General features: G+C 41.0%; 1 protein-coding gene across 1 annotated transcript in view; it reads left to right on the top strand.

Moving 5' to 3' along the window:
• The window catches only part of gsg1l (gsg1-like), a 39,582-nt gene extending 23,714 nt beyond the window's left edge, over nt 1-15,868 (top strand). Inside the window, exons 3-5 of the mRNA XM_085783696.1 lie at nt 7,464-7,616; nt 11,030-11,141; nt 14,946-15,868. Of these exons, the coding sequence (XP_085639822.1) occupies nt 7,464-7,616; nt 11,030-11,141; nt 14,946-15,318 (638 nt within the window). The 3' untranslated portion in view covers nt 15,319-15,868. The remainder of the gene's footprint in view (nt 1-7,463; nt 7,617-11,029; nt 11,142-14,945) is intronic.
• Nucleotides 15,869-19,100: the final 3,232 nt, after the last annotated feature.

The raw sequence follows: 19,100 nt of genomic DNA, 5'->3' as shown, positions 1-19,100 counted from the left end.
AGAAAGTTTTCATACCCAATGTCCCAATGTCCCCAGTTTTTCTGTGTCGGCCACGTCCTCTTCTTCAGCGTTCATGACTGGGTTGTCCATGTTTCCAGACTGTGTTGATGTCAGTAGAAGTCCTTACACAGAAAACCAAATTCTGTATCTTCTGGTCCAGATACTTCAGTCGTGGGCATGTTGAAGGCTGTATCTTGATTGGGATGACACAGTCTGTGTGCAATTGTAGAAGAGGGGTCTGGAGAGTTTTGTAGTTGAACAGATGCATTAGGATGAGCTGCTCCTGAATTATTATTATTATTATTTTTTTTTTTGTCACGTTGGAGGAGTCGGTTTCTCTTGTCTTGTTGGGTATCGTAGAGTTCTATGGTGGGCTGAGGGATGAATCGGTGGGATGTCTTCAAGGTCAGGATCCAGGCTTCAAAGCTGCCAACTGTGGAAACAAACAAAAGGAAATCTACGAGCTTGGTGCTGTAGTGTCAGTGTGAGTTACATTTTTCTTTCTTTTTTTTTTTTTTTAAAGAAGCAATTCTTGTGTTGCTTTCGCCATCTGTAAACATTCTTTTAACATTTCATGATTTACAGACGTTTCCCTCATTTCACTTTTTGTTACCGTTCAAATATTAAATTTTTTAATTTTAGAAGTTACATTTGTGTGATCGTTTAATTTAATTTTTGTTTGCGTTGTGTTTTTTTTTTTTTTTTTTCTTTCTTCCAATTGCGTTGTGTCTTTTTTTTTTCTTCCAATTGAGCTACCAATTTCTTATTTTGATCAGAAAGTGAAGCCAATTGAGAGTCTGTATGGCGACGTCGACTTTCATCTCTCCAAAGTCTAAGAGAGAAGAAATGTTTATTTCTATCTCTACGAGAGCTTAACCTCTCTTTTAGGTTTCTAAATCGCGTTCGATCAAAAGTGCTATTTTTGGGGGAAATTTTAGAAGTCCATCATCTACAGTTATTTTAGTCCAAATTGCAACAAATTTAATGCTTTCTTTACCATAATTATCACGCATGTACTTTACAGGACCACTCAAATCTCTCTCTAACCCTCTACTTAAACAACTTCCCATTTTCTATTATGTTGGATCTCCCAAGGTAAAATTACATCAAATTTTCCATAAATATTCACGTCTCAATTCTCTCAGTAAATTTACACATTTCAATACCTTCAACCATGTTACATTTCCCAGTTCTTTCAACAATCTTACTTATTAATAGTAGAAAGCAAAATAAAACAAAAACAAGACAAAATGACACAAAAGGAAATCTGGGGTTCTACTAAGGGTTGTTAACATAAAATATATACAAGGCCCATTTTATTTTCCGTTGCAGCTGCACTTCGGCCCCCCTTTTTTTTTTTTGTCTTTCTTTTTTTAATTTTCTTGGCCGGAATTAGTCTTTCTTTCCCAGGAATAGTTTGACCACTAAAAAGAATCATCGATTTTAGGGCTAGAAGAACAAGCAATCTCAAACTCTGTGTTGTGGGGAATGAAATTCGAGTTTTCCTAAGTATTCACAAGTACTTAGACACATAGCATGCATTTTTTATGAGTATTCCCGTCCCTGGAATGCTTTACCGATAGGAGAGCAAGTCAAATTCTAAAGGCTAGAAAAACAATGTAACCTCAAAACCTGGTGTGGGGTTATGAAGTCCTAGTATTTCTATACATTCACGAGAGAAAGCATCGACTCATTTAAGAGGGAGTACCCACTACTCAGCCTCCGGGGAGTACCCACTACTCAACCCTTTAAACCATGGATAAATTCTTTCAATTTTTTTTTAATCAATCAAACCTTGGGGAGTAACCTCTACTCCATATTTCACAAAAGCTTTAACCCCTCTTTTCACCACCACACAGCAGACTTACATACAATCGGATGGCGTCAACTTCTTTGGGACTCCAACTTCACAGGCCATCAGACCACACAGCGACCACAATTGGGTTTTTAAAAGGCTCCCTTACCTCTAGTTAATTTGGGTTCTCAAGTCACTGGTGGATCCTCTGGTCTGGAAGAAGGAGTCTCCTTGGAAGTGTGTTGCCATCCGGGTCACGGCACCATTTGTTGTAGAAATTCAGCAGTTCAGACCCAAAGTATGCTGTGGTGTGGTGAATTTAATAGTAATCCGGAAAACGGTGAGCCTACTGACACAGAGCGCGTCTGCGACAATAGACTGACCCAGAATGAAGGGCAAGGGGACAGATATACAGTTACAAGGAAGGGGGGGTACATAGGGTTACAAGGGAAACAAAGGCATTTGCATGTCAAGGTCCTGATGGAATTAGCATGAGACATACAACTTAATTATCAAGAGTAAGAAGGAAAGGTAATTGTATCAGAGAAACAAAGACCTAGACAAGAAGGTGTGTTGAGTGAATGAATCAGAGACATTCATGAGGTTTTGATCTACACTGAATAAGAATTTTCTTCCACACTAGAAATGAGACATTTTGACAAGAAATAAGACAAATATTCTTGGAAAGAGTTTGAGTTTTTGTGGTGTAATTTCACCTGATCCGAGGAGTCAGGTTCAGGTTTGTTGTTGTTCAGGTGTCGGCTGCTCGGACTCTGTTTCTCCTTCAGGTGGCCTGAGTTGAGAAACCTTCACATTAACTCTGAATCTTGACATCATAAAGTGGTTAGTGCTGCTTTTATCACCGAAGCCTCCAGAGGTTCCTCATCCTCCCTCTCTCTCTCTCCTCCCTCTTCTCTCTCCTGTTCCTTCCTTTCCTCTTCTGAACGATCCTCCTCCGCTCTCGTCATCTCAGTCTTCATCTCTCGCCGCGTTGTATCATAAAACACAGTGTTATCAGTTTTATGTCGAGGTGTTCTCTCTTTCTGTCTGCTGCCTGTATCTCTCTCCATGAATCAGCCCCTCCTCATGCTGCATTCACAGTCTCGTGGGACGTTGTAGATATGAGCTTCCTGCTGGTTTTCACCACGCTGCAACAACATGCTGGAGCTAATTATGCCGCGGTGGCCTTGTTTCTCTGACTTCCAACAGACAGAGAGAGATTTTGCAGTTTTTTTTTCTTCCTACATATTATTTTGAAATATTTTTTGAGGCAGAAATCACTACTGCTGCTGGTCAAATCATCCAACCAGTAGAAAAAAATCCTCGTGGTGGATATTTGTCACTGGGATGCTGAAGATAGAAGCTCGATGGAAATGGATAAAGTCTGGGAAAAATTCACTGAAACAATCAAGATGTCTGGTGGAAAAGAAACTTTTACCGAGACCAAGTGTGAGAAGTTTCCTGGCGCTTCACACAGTCAACTGAAAAGTGGATCTTTGTCAGACAAACAGATGATCAATTATTTTTCTTTTAGCCCCAGACCTCATTTTCAAATCATTTGTTCTGGTCTCACAGCAAAATCCCAAATACACTCAGTTTACAATGATCCAAAGATGAAAAAAGAGCAAATCCTCAGATCTGAGAGTGGCTACTCTCTTTGATAAACTGATAAATTACAAATATCATTTGAATTTAATATATTCTTCTTTTGAATCAATATTGATATTAGTTATTTGAATATAAAAAATCTGTCAATTAATGAGCACATCCTTTAAATGAACACTTTTGATCAGAATCCCTTCAGTTTGGTCCTGTCGCTTTATAAAATGTGAACTTCATGCATATAAAACACTAAAATAAGCATCAATATTATCAGTAAAAGACTCACTTTTCTTCCCTACTTTTGAACACTGGTAGGAAACAGGATCTATTTTAGTTTCTGATTCATGGAAATCAGCCCCATAGCTGGAAGGGGTGAAGACATAAAGATGGACACGATGTCAGATCGCGGCATTACACCGGTGGCTCAGCAAAAAGTTGTTGAAAGTTGAGAAATGTGGAACAAAACTTTCCTGGGATCTGAGCCCTGCCTCGAGATTTACCGGCGCTTTCAATTAAAATTTGCCGCCTGCATTGTCATCTCTCTCTCCCCCCCCTGTTTTAAAATTCTGTTATTCTGTGAAACGCTTTAATATAGAAATAAGCTCTTGCCTAGAGAGAAGAGTGATGGAAAATTAGCCATCGATATTGGCTCTTCAGGGATCCTGTAGCTCCCCCCGAGCTCACTGGTGTTCAAATTGAAAAGTCGGCCTGCAGGTTGTGTTTCCACATCAGCTCCATCCCCCGATGGAGCGCAGAGGATAATCAGTTTAATTTAGTGTCGTGAGCTTCAACGATTAAAGAGGCGCTTCTGCATTTTTTACAATTTACAAAAAATGTGGAGAGAAGAATCAAGAGTTTCTGTGTAATGAGAGTGAGTGGATCCCGGGGGCGGGTTCGGTTACAGCACCGCGACAAGTCGACAACCCAACTCTGCTCTAAACGTGTTCACATTTCCAGAGCAGGAGGCTGTAAAACGTGTTCATCATCCTGCATAATGTCTCTCTCTCAGCTCTGATGGGATTTTATTTCTCTCTCTGTGACCGTAAAGAACACACACACACACACATACACATACAGTAAAGAGCCAATCAGTGTGTGCCAAACAAGCAGGTGGAGATATCAAATGCACCCTCCTCCTCCTCCTCCTCCTCCTGCTGCTGCTGCTGCTTCAGGTCGATCAGAAACAAATATCTCACCTTGTTTTGAGCTCTGAGTGTCATGTCCCGGCTGCAGAGCAGAGATGTATCATCATCCTGCTCAGATTCATCAGGAGCTTCTGTCTCTTCGAGCTCCTGACGAATGACTGACGACAGGACAAGAGGAAGGACGATCAAACGTTCCCCGCCCTCAGCTTGTCCCCCAGAGGAGACAAAACACAACAGACATCAGGGCTGATGTTCACATCTGTCTCCGCACATGGTGCAACCAGGAGCAACAGCCGATTACTGGATTTCTACCAGGAGGAAAAAAACGTGTTATAGGAAAGAAATTTTGGGTTCACACAAAATTTGAGAGAGACTGTGGAAGAAGGTGACGAGGTCCTTTCGCTGCTTGACTCTTAAAGATGGCTGCCCCATGTTTTCTGTGTTTGCATGAATAGATTATATAGACCATTAAAAAGACATCATGCCCAGTATGTGGTACTGGTCCATGTCATTGAATATTCATTATTAAACAGTAGCATCTTAGCTCAAAAATCAATTTCTCTGAAGCATCAGCAATGTCATCGACCGTGAATCTCAACTGAAATTCATGAGTGTATAAAATAATTTTCAATCAATCATGTACAAACACCATGTCACAAATAGAAATCCTGTGTCCATGTTCATGCACAGTTAGTGACTGAGCACGAGTACTGGTACTGTATTCAGTTTGGCTCCAATATAGGATTATTTTCTTTATGGATTAGTCTATTCTGATTATTTTGTAAATTAATTAATTGATTCAATTGATTGGTTTGTAAAAGTACAGATGCTGGTGAGAAATGTTGTAAAAGTTGAGATGTTTTTTTTCTTCAACCAATAAGATGGATATCAAATTACTGTTAAATTAAAGTGAAACAGAGGTTTCTAAATTCATGAAATGAAACATGTGTTAAAGGGATAGTTCGACATAGTTAGGCAAATTGGCCCATTGCCATAATCCCTAGTAGTAGGTTCGTTATCTTAAATTGTCGGTGCAAGCTATTTTTAGAACAGTGGAGCAGAGTCGTGAGCTGCTCAGAGCTACAGTACGCTATGGAGGCTAATGGGATTTCTTGGTTTCCCTCATCAAACTCATCAAATACACAATCCAACAACTCCAAAACGCTCTGGTGGACAAGTTGTGACCTGCACATTCACCACGCTATGAGATAATAACAGAACGATATGATACAGAGTTGTTTTAGAGGTAAATAAATAAAACAGTTTTTCGGCAAGAAGTCTCTGCATTTACCTCAAAAACAACTCTGTCTTGTATAATCTATTATTTAAAACCAACACATCTGTATCATGGTGAGTGAAACAAAATCCATCAAAATCTCTCCTTATTATTAGGTCGAAAGCTTCTAGGTAAATGTAGTGTAGCTGAAGTAGAAAGTGTCATGAAATGGAAACGCTCAGTGCAGCATTTTAGTAAATGTACTGTACGTACATGGACTTGCCGGCACTTCAGGTGTTTCTTCTGGAACAGTTCCCAAACTTTACTTTTATCAGAAACACGAGTGTCTGGTTTAATGAACGTCTTGCGTCCAGACCACGAGTCCTCTGAGTCCACTTTCTGTCTAAACCTGCTCGGCTCCGACAGATCTCCATCTCCTCCTGGTTCTCTGACTCTTCGCTCTCTGTGGTTTTTCTCCCAGAGTGAAAAAGCTTCAGATGTTTGACAAGTGGAAACACCAACCTCCAGAGTCCAGGAGCTCTTTCAATCCAAACTCTCTGTTTTTTTCTTTTTGTGAATTTCTGTATTAGTGTGCATGTCTGAGACGCAGACGCTGAGCGAAAGGTAAAAACATAAGAGTCAGAATAAGAGTGGGAACTTTCCCACAAGTCATCACTGTATTCGGTTTGATGTTGTTTCTCCTCTGGCACCAATCCCGCTCTTTGTTTGCGCTCTGAATGACAACACCTGCTCCAACAGACTCCGACTTAAGTCTTTCGTCTGGATGATCAGACTCATCATAAATTACAACATGATGCTGAACATTGTGGTTCGTTTAGAAGATCAAAATCATCAAAAGGAAGATGATTAAAAAGAGTTGGACGAAAACTTTGGGCTTTATCCTGTGGCGGCCATAGTGTTCCTTCATCAGAATGGGCGGCAATTAGCACATCTGTTTAGCACCTTTTAGCATCGCAGAAGGAGGAAGAGGAGGAAGAGGATGCTTGCTGGAGCTTTTTTTTTTAGAAAGGATGAACTGTCTCTTTGGCCCAACAGCAAACTGTAGCATCCTGACAGGTCAATAAAATGCCAGAAGTCAGATTTTTACAGGCTGACCTTGAAGTTAGCATCACTCCGGTTTCCTCGTCGACAACATGACTTACAATTTTCAATCACTTCTGTGACACATTTTGTTCACACAACTTTTATTCACCAGATGTGAAAAGATAATTTTAACTTTAACTAATTTTAACTCACATCAACAATACCTGCAGGTAGGCCTCAGAGATCAATGCTTAAGAGTAAGACGTATCAGTTCAGGTGTTGACAACTTCCCTGCTGTCAGTTTTTTGATGATGTTGCTGGTGTTACCCCCCTTGTGGTAATAAAAAAAACAAAAAACGATTGAATCTTTTAACATCTTGTCACGTCTTTATTTTTACTCTAAATTACATGTTGCAGTATTGATAAGAGTACTGATAAGTATCGGTACCGATAAGGAGTATCGTTAACGGTAATGGTATCGATAAAATCCTAATGATATACAACCCTTACACTGTTACGTTGTAGAATAAATAAGAGTCTTGAGCTGGTGTTAACAAACGTATTTAAACCATCTAACCTTTGAACTCTCTATATTTGAGTTCGCTCTTGTGTGTCTGTGTGCGTGTTCTGTGTGTAACAAAGCGGTATGTTGTGTGTGCAGGTGTGTTGTGGTTGTCGGTGGTGTCGGAGGTGCTCTACATCCTGCTGCTGGTAGTCGGCTTCAGTCTCATGTGTTTGGAGCTTTTCCACTCCAGCAACGTCATCGACGGACTCAAGCTCAACGCCTTCGCTGCCGTCTTCACCGTGCTGTCTGGTAAGCTGGACGCCTGATAACACACACACACAGAAACACACACACACAAAGAGAAACACACATAAATGAATCCATGCACATTCTCCTATACTGTCCTGCGAGAGACGACTTGTAAACATTTCTGTCTTGACCAGATCGTCCGTGCAGAGCAGAATAATCTCTAATCTCGGCGGGATCTGGTTAAACAGTTGTTAACAATGATAATCACTAATTTAAATAAACAGCACGTTAAAGCTTTTAACTTGGCAGCAGCAGGATCCACTTTACAGCCGTGACAGACACCGTGTTGGGAGCATTACGAGGTTAGCGGAGAGAGACTGATGCAGATTTGCGAGAGGTCGTCCAGGGTCAGAGGTTATCCCCTGGAAGCCGCCGCTGCGTCGGGTGCCAGGGATTTTTTCTCCAAACTCATGTTTAAACCTGTTATGCAAGACTCTGGCTCAGCCTCCGCCACGCTTCACACTGCTCCCCCCCTCCTCCCCCCTTCTCCTTCTCCCGAGGACGTTTTTGAACGCACCACTGATTAACATGTTTTTACAGGGTTTACACTGATAACCGAGTGGTTACCATGGACACCGACCTCCTGTAAAACGCAACGGCCGCAGGTCGTCCCACGGTGGCCCCTAATCATGATAAACATACTAATTAGCTGATGAAAACTATCGGTCACACCTGCCACTGACATGAGTGGATGTTGAAGTGATTGCTGAAGCTGGAGGAGTCGTTGATGACACGTTGAGTGAGGACGGTCCGGCCTGAATTAGTTATAAAGATACAGAGTGCAGTGTAACTATGAACGAATCGTGATGTAATGGCCAAGTGTACAATTCAAATCACAGGAGCTCTATTTATTTTATTTTTGTGACATACTGTAAAGTCATGTTGTCAAAACTTTAAAGGGATAGTTCAACATTTTGGCAAATTGGCCCATTGCCATAATCCCTATAGTTTTAGCAGTAGGTTCGTTACCTTTAATTGTCGGTGCAAACTATTTTTAGAACGGCGGAGCAGAGCCGCGAGCTGCTCAGAGCTACGCTATGGAGGCTAATGGGATTTCATGATTTTCCTCATCAAACTCATCAAATACACAATCCAACAACTCCAAAACGGTCTTGTGGACAAGTTGTGACCTGCACATTCACCACGCTATGAGATAATAACAGAACGTTACGAGACAGAGTTGTTTTAGAGGTAAATTCATGCAAAACCGCTGATGTGCGTTCCTGTCAGGGGTAGTTTTTCAGCAAGCAGTCTCTGAATTTGCCCCTCGCGGCTCTGCTCCACTGTTCTAAAAATAGCTTGCACTGACAATTAAAGGTAACAAACCTACTGCTATGACTATAGGGATTATGGCAATGGGCCAATTTGCCAAAATGTTGAACTATCCCTTTAAGGGACAAGATTCAACAATGATCAAAACATCAGTTTTGTTGTTTTTCTAAGTTAAAATGAAATTTGAAAATGAACGTGCACAATTGCAATATCTGCCCATATAACGATGTTTTGTGTATATGGTTTTTGCCAAACTAATCTGTCTGTCAACATCAATCCAACCTTTCCTGGGAAAAGATATAAAGAGTTTTTTTTTTTTCTCTGTCAGTGCCGTTTGTGGACGTGTTTAAGTTTTATGAAAAAAAAGAAAAGAAAAGCAAAAGGGAGGAGATTCAAGAAAACCAAATTGCATCATTACAGATTTAATTGTGTCAGTAAATGTGACAGATGATCTCCAAGACATAATCAAATGTATAACCCAAACACATTAAAGCTGATAAAGGACACACACACACACACACACATTTCCTAGGAATCTGTGTCGTCATGGCGTCAAGGTCGAGGAGAAATTATTCTCTCTTTATGGTGAACTATAAATCTGGAGCAGCTGAGTTTTATTTACTGTGGCATGAAGCTAAACACACACACACACACACAGGCACACACATCCTCAGTGAGACTGATTACAAACACAGACACGTGGCTCTAACCCACCACCACACTTCCACGTGACACACACACAAAACACACCGTCTGTGTGTGTGCGTCGCTTGTTGTGATGTATAACCTCTGCATTAATGTCACACACACCGACTCCTTCACACTGGCCTTTTGATTTACTGTAGGTTTATGAGTGATTACATCCCTACCTCTAATTGATCAGATGTGTGGGCATGTTGAATCAATTGATACTTTGGAATGACTAATTATGATAATTACATGTGCTGTGATTTATTACTGATAATGTGCTGAGCTTCATGATTTACTGTTGTTGTGTTTGTGGCGATTATCAGAGCAGATTATCTTGTGTGAGTGTTGGCAGTGTTAAAGAAGAAACCTGCCGAGGCTTTTTTTGAACACTGAGTCATTTACATCTAAATCTTAAAATGCTTTAATGTGCATGTATTAATTCTGACTCTGATCTGACTCCATATAAAACTATAAATGAAGATATACAATACAATATACTGTATGGATAACATTAAAGGGATAGTTCAACATTTTGGCAAATTGGCCCATTGCCATAATCCATATAGTCATAGTAGTAGGTTCGTTACCTTTAATTGTCGGTGCAAGCTATTTTTAGAACGGCGGAGCAGAGCTGCGAGCTGCTCAGAGCAACGCTATGGAGGCTAATGGGATTTCTTGGTTTCCCTCATCAAACTCATCAAATACACAATCCCACAACTCCAAAACGCTCTGGTGGACAAGTTGTGACCTGCACATTCACCACGCTATGAGATAATAACAGAATGTTATACAAGATAGAGTTGTTTTAGAGGTAAATTCATGCAAAATCGCTGATGCGGGTTCCAGTCAGGGGCAGTTTTTCAGCAAGCAGTCTCTGCATTTGCCTCGAAAACAACTCTGTCTCCTAACGTTATTATCTCATAACGTGGTGAATGTGCAGGTCACAACTTGTCCACCAGAGCGTTGTGGAGTTGTTGGATTGTGTATTTGATGAGTTTGATGAGGGAAACCAAGAAATCCCATTAGCCTCCGTAGTGTAGCTCTGAGCATCTTGTGGCTCTGCTCCGCCTTTCTAAAAATAGCTTGCACCGACAATTAAAGGTAACAAACCTACTCCTAAAACTATAGGGATTATGGCAATGGGCCAATTTGCCAAAATGTTGAACTATCCCTTTAACATTATTTGTTTTGCTCTAAACCTAAATATCACCACTCAACCCGTCAGTGAAAGTGTTTCAGTCGGACTCTGCCGTCCTATAATCCTGATGATCTCTGGGTAATGAAGTCTTTCAGACTCACGTTGCCACATGAGGCTGTGAGAAAGTGCACTTCCCCTGCTGCAGCTCTAACAACAACAGCTTGTTGACATTTTGTTTGATGCAGTAACTGTGTGTGCGTGTGTGTGTGTGTGTGTGTGTGTGTGTGTGTGTGTGTGTGTGTGTGTGTTGCAGGTCTCTTGGGTATGGTGGCCCATATGATGTACACTCAGGTGTTTCAGATCACAGTCAGTCTGGGTCCTGAAGACTGGAGACCTCACAGCTGGGACTACGGCTGGTCCTTCTGGTAGGTCTACTGTACACACACACACACACTGGATTTCTTCTTTCTTCTGGTTTGTGATGACTCTGAGTAAAATGTTGCAGTAACTTAACGATCTTCAGAAGTGAAACACGCTCCAATCAGCAGAGACATTAAAAACCAGTCACCTGTTTTAATGTTGTGGCAGATCAGTGCTGGTGATTGCTTGCTGTTGATTGGGTGCTTAAAACACATTAGCAAAACAGAGAAGAAAGGACTTTTTTATATACAGATACACTAATCAGGCAATAAAACAGATTAGCTGGTTTTATTGTTGTAACTGACCAGTGTGTACGTTATATGCTATAGGATCTACTTTATCCACAGACTAAACTTTCCTGTGGTACTTTGAAGAAACAGTGTGAGGGGAAAAAGCTTGGAAATTAGTCAAAAATAATACTGTAAAGTCTCTTTGTAAGTTTTGAGAAGAGTGTGTTTGTCAGATAGCAAAATAAATACAGTCCTAACTTAAGCTACATGCTTGTTTTTCTCTAGTCCACTATAAACCCAGTAACACGACCCCAATACAGTATGACCGTCCAGTGCTGCCTGCACATCTGGACCAATTCTGGTGCACAGAATAATTTAAAACCAGCCGAAAACAGCTGGAATTTGCCCAGATATGGACGTATACTGTATGGGCCAGACATGGGCCTGATTCATTTTGCTACATACATTTATACCGTACCGGGGCCTGACCTATGAAGCTGAATGAATCAAACCTTTCTCGGACATATCAGTGTTGTCAACATATGTGTTGGTCAGTGTGGACACATTCTTGTGCCTTCAGACTTTGCAGATGAACTGTCTGGGTTTCATTTAGAAATGGCGTCCTTATGCCAGTGTTGAGTTTATTCAGTCTTTTGTAGTTATTTTTTATTGTGTATATATGTTGTTTAGATTTTCCAAGAGTTTACAGCAGTGCAAAAAGATATGTGTTTAAATATTCATGAGGAATATCTGGCAGTAATTTGCAGAATTAAAGAATCCCATGTTTCAGCCCTAGTGTATATAATTAGTATAAATGTTGTACTGATGCACTGTTTGAATCAGGTCTTTAAGGATGTTGCTCTTACTGGAGGTGTGTGGGAGTGTGTCAGCAGGTGGTGTTCAGGTACACACTGCTGTTGTTTTTGACATCATTAGCCAGACGAGACTTGTCTTGACCTTCCCTGCTCTCTGCTCGAAGGCAGAATCGTGCTGCAGCTGTTGTCTGAGTTCGCTCAGGTCGCTTGTGGATCAAAGAGAGAAAGTGACTCAGAGATGAACAGGAGCCAGTGTCTTGCCTTTGATTTTTTTGTTGTTGTTGTTATTGCTGCTGTAGTAATAATCTAGATGGAGCAGATGGAGTTCACCCACTTGTCTTCATATTGTCAATGTTCAGTTTTCAAATTTCTCTGAGCACTTTGAAGACCTCACATTCACGCTGGCTTAAGAACTGAGCCTCGAATTTCATCCGTGACTAAAAGACCTGAGGAAAATCATCTAATATGGTCAATATGGAGAGTGTTTTGTCAGCTGCTGCTTTTGAAGGTCAGGACTGAACTGTGCACCTGAATAACTTTTATGTTTCTTTGTAAGGAATCAGACCTTTCTAACACAAGTAAAGACTTAAAGGCCAGAAAACAAGAATAAAACCTGCACCAGTGGCCACTCCTGTTCCAAGCCGATGTTTCTTGTCAGTCATCAGAGTGAGGGCCTCTCTTGTAACACCACGAGGGAGCCGTTCAGTGGTTAAAGTGGAATAAATTCAGCAGGTATGATTAACCTCTGTTGGAGTCGAAAAGGCTCCTTCAGGACGAATCAAGAGTCTGAATGTGCTCTATTCTGAGGACGATGGACAGCTAATGTGCACTCACATGTTGTGTTCAAAGCTCTCCTGAAGCTCGTAACCTGCCTCACTAAAGATGGAAACAGGACCAGGGAACGTACAAAAAACCTTCACCTCAAGTGTGAACTAAAAACTGAAGGCCGCTGAATCTGGGATTATGTATGTTCCTGTTCCTCTGTCATCCATCATTAAGTCAGAGCTTCAATCAGAAACTCCAGGAGCAAGAATATTTTTTTTTATTCTTACTGTTTATTTTATCTATTTAAATCCATGGTTCTACATTTATTATGTTTTGTTCACAACAGTGTTGAGACGTTCACAGCCTGAGACGACCACTGGCATCCTGAATATGTCTATAATAAATACATACACATCAAACTGCATCATATTTAACACACCAGAAATGAAAGTCTGGTCACTTTTTGAAACGATATTCATTCAGCTGATGTCTATCTATGTGGTTATATGTTTTACTTAGCAGTTATTATGATTGATTATCACTTTGAAGTTGTTTTTTTATTGTAAGTGTAGCAGGAAAGAGGAAAGTGACTGATGGTGTCTGTCGACCGACATTAAACTGTGAAATATCAAATTACAGCAACGTTTGGCTTTCTGTTCTTAAAGATAAAGAATGATGAAGTGCATCAGTCTTTTCCCTCCATACTGTTTCTCGCTCATCATATCTACAGCTCTTTTCTTGACATATTTCTTGGTATAAAGAGTCTGACTCTGTAAAGATGGGCCGTTATCGCTCCCATTAACAAACTAATAACTCACCCATTCCACCCCAGAGCCCTGACAGTCTCTCAATCAATTAGCGGCTCATCATTTATGTGCCTGCTAACACTAACTAGAGCAGAGGGTCAGGACTGAAGAGCTCAGAGTATTCATTGAATCACCACAGATGTTTTTTTCATTCCCAGAGGAAATTTCTCCATCTGGCTAATAACGCACCTCTTGACTTCCACCGAGCCGGTGACAGGTACTGAAAATATGTTAATTACTCCTGTGTCCATCCAAAACACTAACAACTACACCGGCCAGTGTAGCTGTTGTTGTGGACACGAATGATCCCCAGTAGGAGTTGAGCCATAATAAATGAATAACCTTTAGTCCACTCCTGTCTGGCAGCACCATCAGGGTAAAAATTGCACACCTTGGTAGCCAGATAATGGGCTGAACTTTGTTTCTCTGAAAACATTCAGGCTGACTTGATTGTTTCCATAGTCGTCTAAATATAACAATGAAACAGCTGTTAAGTCTGAGAAGTGGAGTCACCGCTGCATCAGTCTCACGAATGCAGCTCCACAGCTATAACCTCACTGTTCAGGACACCTGCACTGATTGGTGGACACAGAGCTCGGTGCACTGCAACTCAGGAAAACCAATGTATATAGACAAAACACAAACAAATCTGCTAAAACATTTGATCAAATTGACAACCTGTGCAAAGACTCATTGGAACAGTTTAATGAAGGGGATGCAAAAAAGTGATGCACCTGGCTGGGATGCACTCACATGGATGTGTTCAATGCTTTTAACTTCAAAAGTCATAAAACATTGAACAGCAAGTGTATGATTTGTCACTTTTTTTTTGGTAAGTAACCTGGAAACACTTTCATTGTGGTGTGTTCACCTGCAATTGGTTTGTGTTTTTGATTGTGTTGTCATATTGAGAAGATACATTGAGCTTTTATGGCCACTGCACTTTACAAAACTGAAAGTTAATCTGAACTGACTCTTTTATTATGCTTATATTAAATTATATTGACTAGTCAAGCAGGGCTTTACGCTACATGCAAATATCCTAAGGCTCAAATTAGGATAAACTCTCTTGGGAACATGAATTTCAGTCCCAAACTTGTTTGTGATCTAAACACTAATTACCTTCCTCACAAGCGTTGACATACACGTGGCTGTTCCTCACCACCTCATCATCTCTGTCCCTTTCTAACCAGCATGGCCTGGGGCTCCTTCACCTGCTGCATGGCCGCGTCCGTCACCACCCTCAACTCCTACACTAAGACGGTGATCGAGTTCAGGCACAAAAGGAAGCTGTTCGAGCAGGGCCTGCGCGAGGAGCAGAACTACCTGGACCAGGAGGCTTTCCACTACTTCCGGGACCGCTCCCTGCAGTCCATCTCCAGCACCGTGGAGGTCTACCCCGGCCACAGTGGCGCCAGAGGTGGGATCGTTGTTGGCGGCCCGGGTCCAGGTCCGGGACCAGGGCAGGGTCCGGGTCCCGGTCCGGGACGGAGCAAAATGAGAGCTGCATCGGCCTCCATAGACCTGGGGGATAACACAGACTCTCTGGGGGAGGAGCAGTGCTGAGCCGCCCACAGGGATGAGAGAGTCGTGTGGGATGCGATGTGATATAGGAGGATGAGGATGAGGTGGACTGCTCCTTTAGGTTTGGACCCAGCTATTGGTTTTCCCGCCAAAATCAAAAGCACAGCAGCCGTTATTTTCTGTTTGAAGAAGACAATTAACAGATTTGACGAGAGGAGCCGTGGAAGAAGCAAATAGCATTAGACAGATACAGTATGTCCTATATATGAAGTGAAATTGAATGTTAAATGTGAAAACTGACTGAACTCACTCACTTTGAGATCTGTGACTTCTTGGATGGAAATCAGGTGTTCTTCAGCATATTTAACAGTGCTATGTGTAGTATTTTAACAGTAAACAAAAAATAATGTCAATTTTGAATTGTTAATGGAACAATTTGTATGTTTTACCAATGCTACATAGCTAAATTTAGCAACATATAACAGCTATTTTGCTAACCAGTCTTACCAAAAGCTGCAGCCATTGTTGCTTTTTCCAAGTCAGTGACTTCTTCAGGGTTGATGGGATGCTACAGAAGACAAGATTTGACAGAAATACAGGTGAAAGACAAAGTTAGCATTGGTGTTGTTATAGCTCAACTCACAACATTTCTTCTAGACTGGCGAATACAGCTGCTAATGCTAACGTTAGTGATGTAGCAGGTAAAAACGTACACAAGCTTTTTAAAATCCTTTGAAGATTTTGCCAAGAGTGGTTGTTGTGACCAGAAGTGATAGGATAACTAAAATAGTAGCATAACATAAGAAGCATAGATGCACTACAGCAATATCTAACTAATGTTTGCCAACATTAGCTAACCTCCATTAGCAGCTGGTTCATCTGAGTGTGTGAATCATGGTCCATTTTTCTGTTTATAAAGTCAACATGACATTTGTCAGAGAAGGTATGTGTAATTTATTCTCCCAAAAGGTAAACATTAACTTAACTAATAATTACTTTTATAAAACAGATAAAGCACTTGGCTGCTTCTTCCCTGATCTCCCTGTACCACAACCGTAAAAACCAATTTCGCACCTGTATGGGTTTAAATCCACATGTATGGGTCTCACCTTTAACATTTATAGTAAAAACTCTCTCTGGCATCTCTAACTTAATGACTTTGGTGTGTGTACTCACATTCATCACCTTTAAGCTCTGGAGGCAAAATAGATGGACAAGCACCAGTCGCTAAGAGGAGAATCTCAAGGAGCTGTTAACATTGGTGCCTGGTCGCTTTGCTTGGCCCTCCACCTGCATAAGAACAAAAAAAAAAAGTAATGGGCAAGGAAGAGCTTTTCAGAAATCATAAAACTCAAATGGATCATCTTTGACAGGAGATTCGCAGAGACCGATGCCATGTAGGGGAGTTGAAAACAGGGAATAGGCTATCGTCTACGTCTAGACAGGAAATTAAATTATTCATGGATTTTGTTTTTTTCCTGATAAACATAAAATGCTACACATAGCACTTATTTTTTTTGTACCAGGCCATGTCCTATTTATGACACTGAATGTGAAAATTAGTGTTATGAGTTCTGTAAAACAACATGTCTGTTCATTTTCAGCTGTGTTGATCCTGTAGGTGAAACTTGAATATTGACCAGAGGTTTGAATCACATCCAGCTTCGTCTGTCCTCAGCAGCTTCGTGATGGTTTTCACGTTTTACTTTCAGCTTAAGAAAGAGTTTGGAACGACCAAAAGTATAACCACCTCCTTTTTTCCCGTGGTTGCCTTTTGTTCTCCTATAATGATTTAATCTGTGTATTGTTGCTGATCGTTATTTGTAAAACAGCAGTATTTTTCTTTTCTTCATACCAAAAATGCTAACCACCCTCAGTGCCAACAGCTATACATCTCATTAGAGTTTAGTTACCTCCATCAAATTTAAAGGGTCCATATTTTACAACGTGTTGAAGTGTTGCTCCATAAGACAATGCAGTATATTTATGGTTTGATGTCCTTAAAAAACATCGTAATGTAGTTTTACATCCCATCTCTCCTGCTTCTTTCTGGTGCTCTGGTAACAACAGGTCAGTCAGCCAATCAGAAGATAGGAGGCTCTCGTCTGATGGCTCACCGCTTTTTGAGTGATTGAATAAAAATATAGCAGATTTTACCTTAATTGTCAGAGAAATAAAAACCTATAGGGTTGGCTGGTGGGTCCAGGTGGGCGGGGCTTGGGTTAATCAGACTGCTTTGTTGTGACATCACAAAGTTACAGAAGTTCTGACGGCTCATTTTAAGGTTCAGTTTCTGAATACAGACTGTGAGCATTTCTCTGTGCACTGAGACTTTGGTACTCTCACAGTATCTATATATATAACCTAGAGCTGCTTGATGATATAAATAAAGAAGACATGGAAAATATGGAACCTTTAAGATTTTGGTAAAAACATTGCAACACATTGGGCCCCAGGCAGAAAAGACACTCATCCACTATCTATCTAACAAGCACTTCTGTAGAGGCATGCTGTCAGTTTAAATGCCATATCAATAATCAGTCTCTTCACACACACAGTTGTATATGAAGACCATGCAACTGTAAAATACATTTTTGTACCAAACTTCATTCTTATTCATGAATATTTCACAGAGAGTGCCGCTACTCTGACGGCTGTTTTTGTTGGGTTATAATTTTATTTTAACTGACGGCCCACAAGTGTGTGGACAGATTTGACGGACAGCCTCATCTACGAGAGGTCAAAGGGTCATCCCTCTCCACGAGTTAATGTGCTCCACATTCACACAGTGTCCTTGGAGAGCCACTGAACCTGTGGCTGCTTCAGGGAGCTGTTCACCTCTGACCTCTGTGGAAATTAACTGCATAAATGTTCTGTATGTGAGTCTCATGGGGATATACCAAGGATATAAATCCTAATCCGAACCGAGGGCTCCATATTTAGAAAAGCTGAAGCTGAGCGGGTCAGACACTGACTGAAGGGGGTCACAGCTGAAAGCACGTCATAGTGTTGAGTCCATCTGTTTAGACGATGTTTGAGGTGTCTCCTCGTATAGTTCCAAGTGCAGAGGGTAGTACATCACTGGCCTAAAGTGAAATTGATTTTCTGCTCTTATTGATCTGGTGATATCCAGCACAAATCACAGTCGGGCTGTCCACATCAAATCTGTGTCGCCTGACACCAAACCTCTGAATCACTGCCCACATCATCTGTTCACTCACTGATTCTCATAGTTGAGGTTCAGAGTTGCGCTCAGTGACGACTGTGAGCCGGACGACCAGTCAGACTTCTGTAGGTGAGGTTAAAGGTTACGATCTTCCTACCTAGCGAGTATGAATTAACTGAATCCACCTCTACAGGCTGCGATTCAAGAAGTCGCTCTAGGCTGTACCTCCTTAGATCACTGAGAGACTCTTGAACTCAATTATGCTGTTCATTTTGTGCTACTAATAGGCACAAATGTGTTTATTGATATCTACCAGTCTTGTGCACCAGCAAAAAGCAGCAGAGGGTGTCGACTGCCCACTGTTTAGGAAGTGTACAATGTGATTATCTGTCCATTCCTCCATTAGTTACATTCCTTTAAGTCTGAAAGGTCCACAGATCACAAAAAAGCAAAAGGTTTTCCAAGTTATAAATATAATCACAGAATCCACAGCAATTATTTATCCCTCACTTCTCGACCTCTATCTGCAGCTGTGTCAGTGGTCAGAGGTATGCTTGTGTTCATTGGCTTCATGACTACAAAATAGAGCTCTCTGTGTAAAGTTTTTTGCTTTAGGGCCTCAACATGGAGTAATCTATAAGAAAACATGCAAAATATG

The sequence above is a fragment of the Trachurus japonicus genome, chromosome 8, assembly GCF_045865225.1.
Source record: "Trachurus japonicus isolate A0001 chromosome 8, Traja_1.0".
NCBI classification, from domain to species: domain Eukaryota; kingdom Metazoa; phylum Chordata; class Actinopteri; order Carangiformes; family Carangidae; genus Trachurus; species Trachurus japonicus.
The sequence above is the reverse complement of the archived record's forward strand: the minus strand, read 5'-3'. Positions and strand labels throughout refer to the sequence as shown.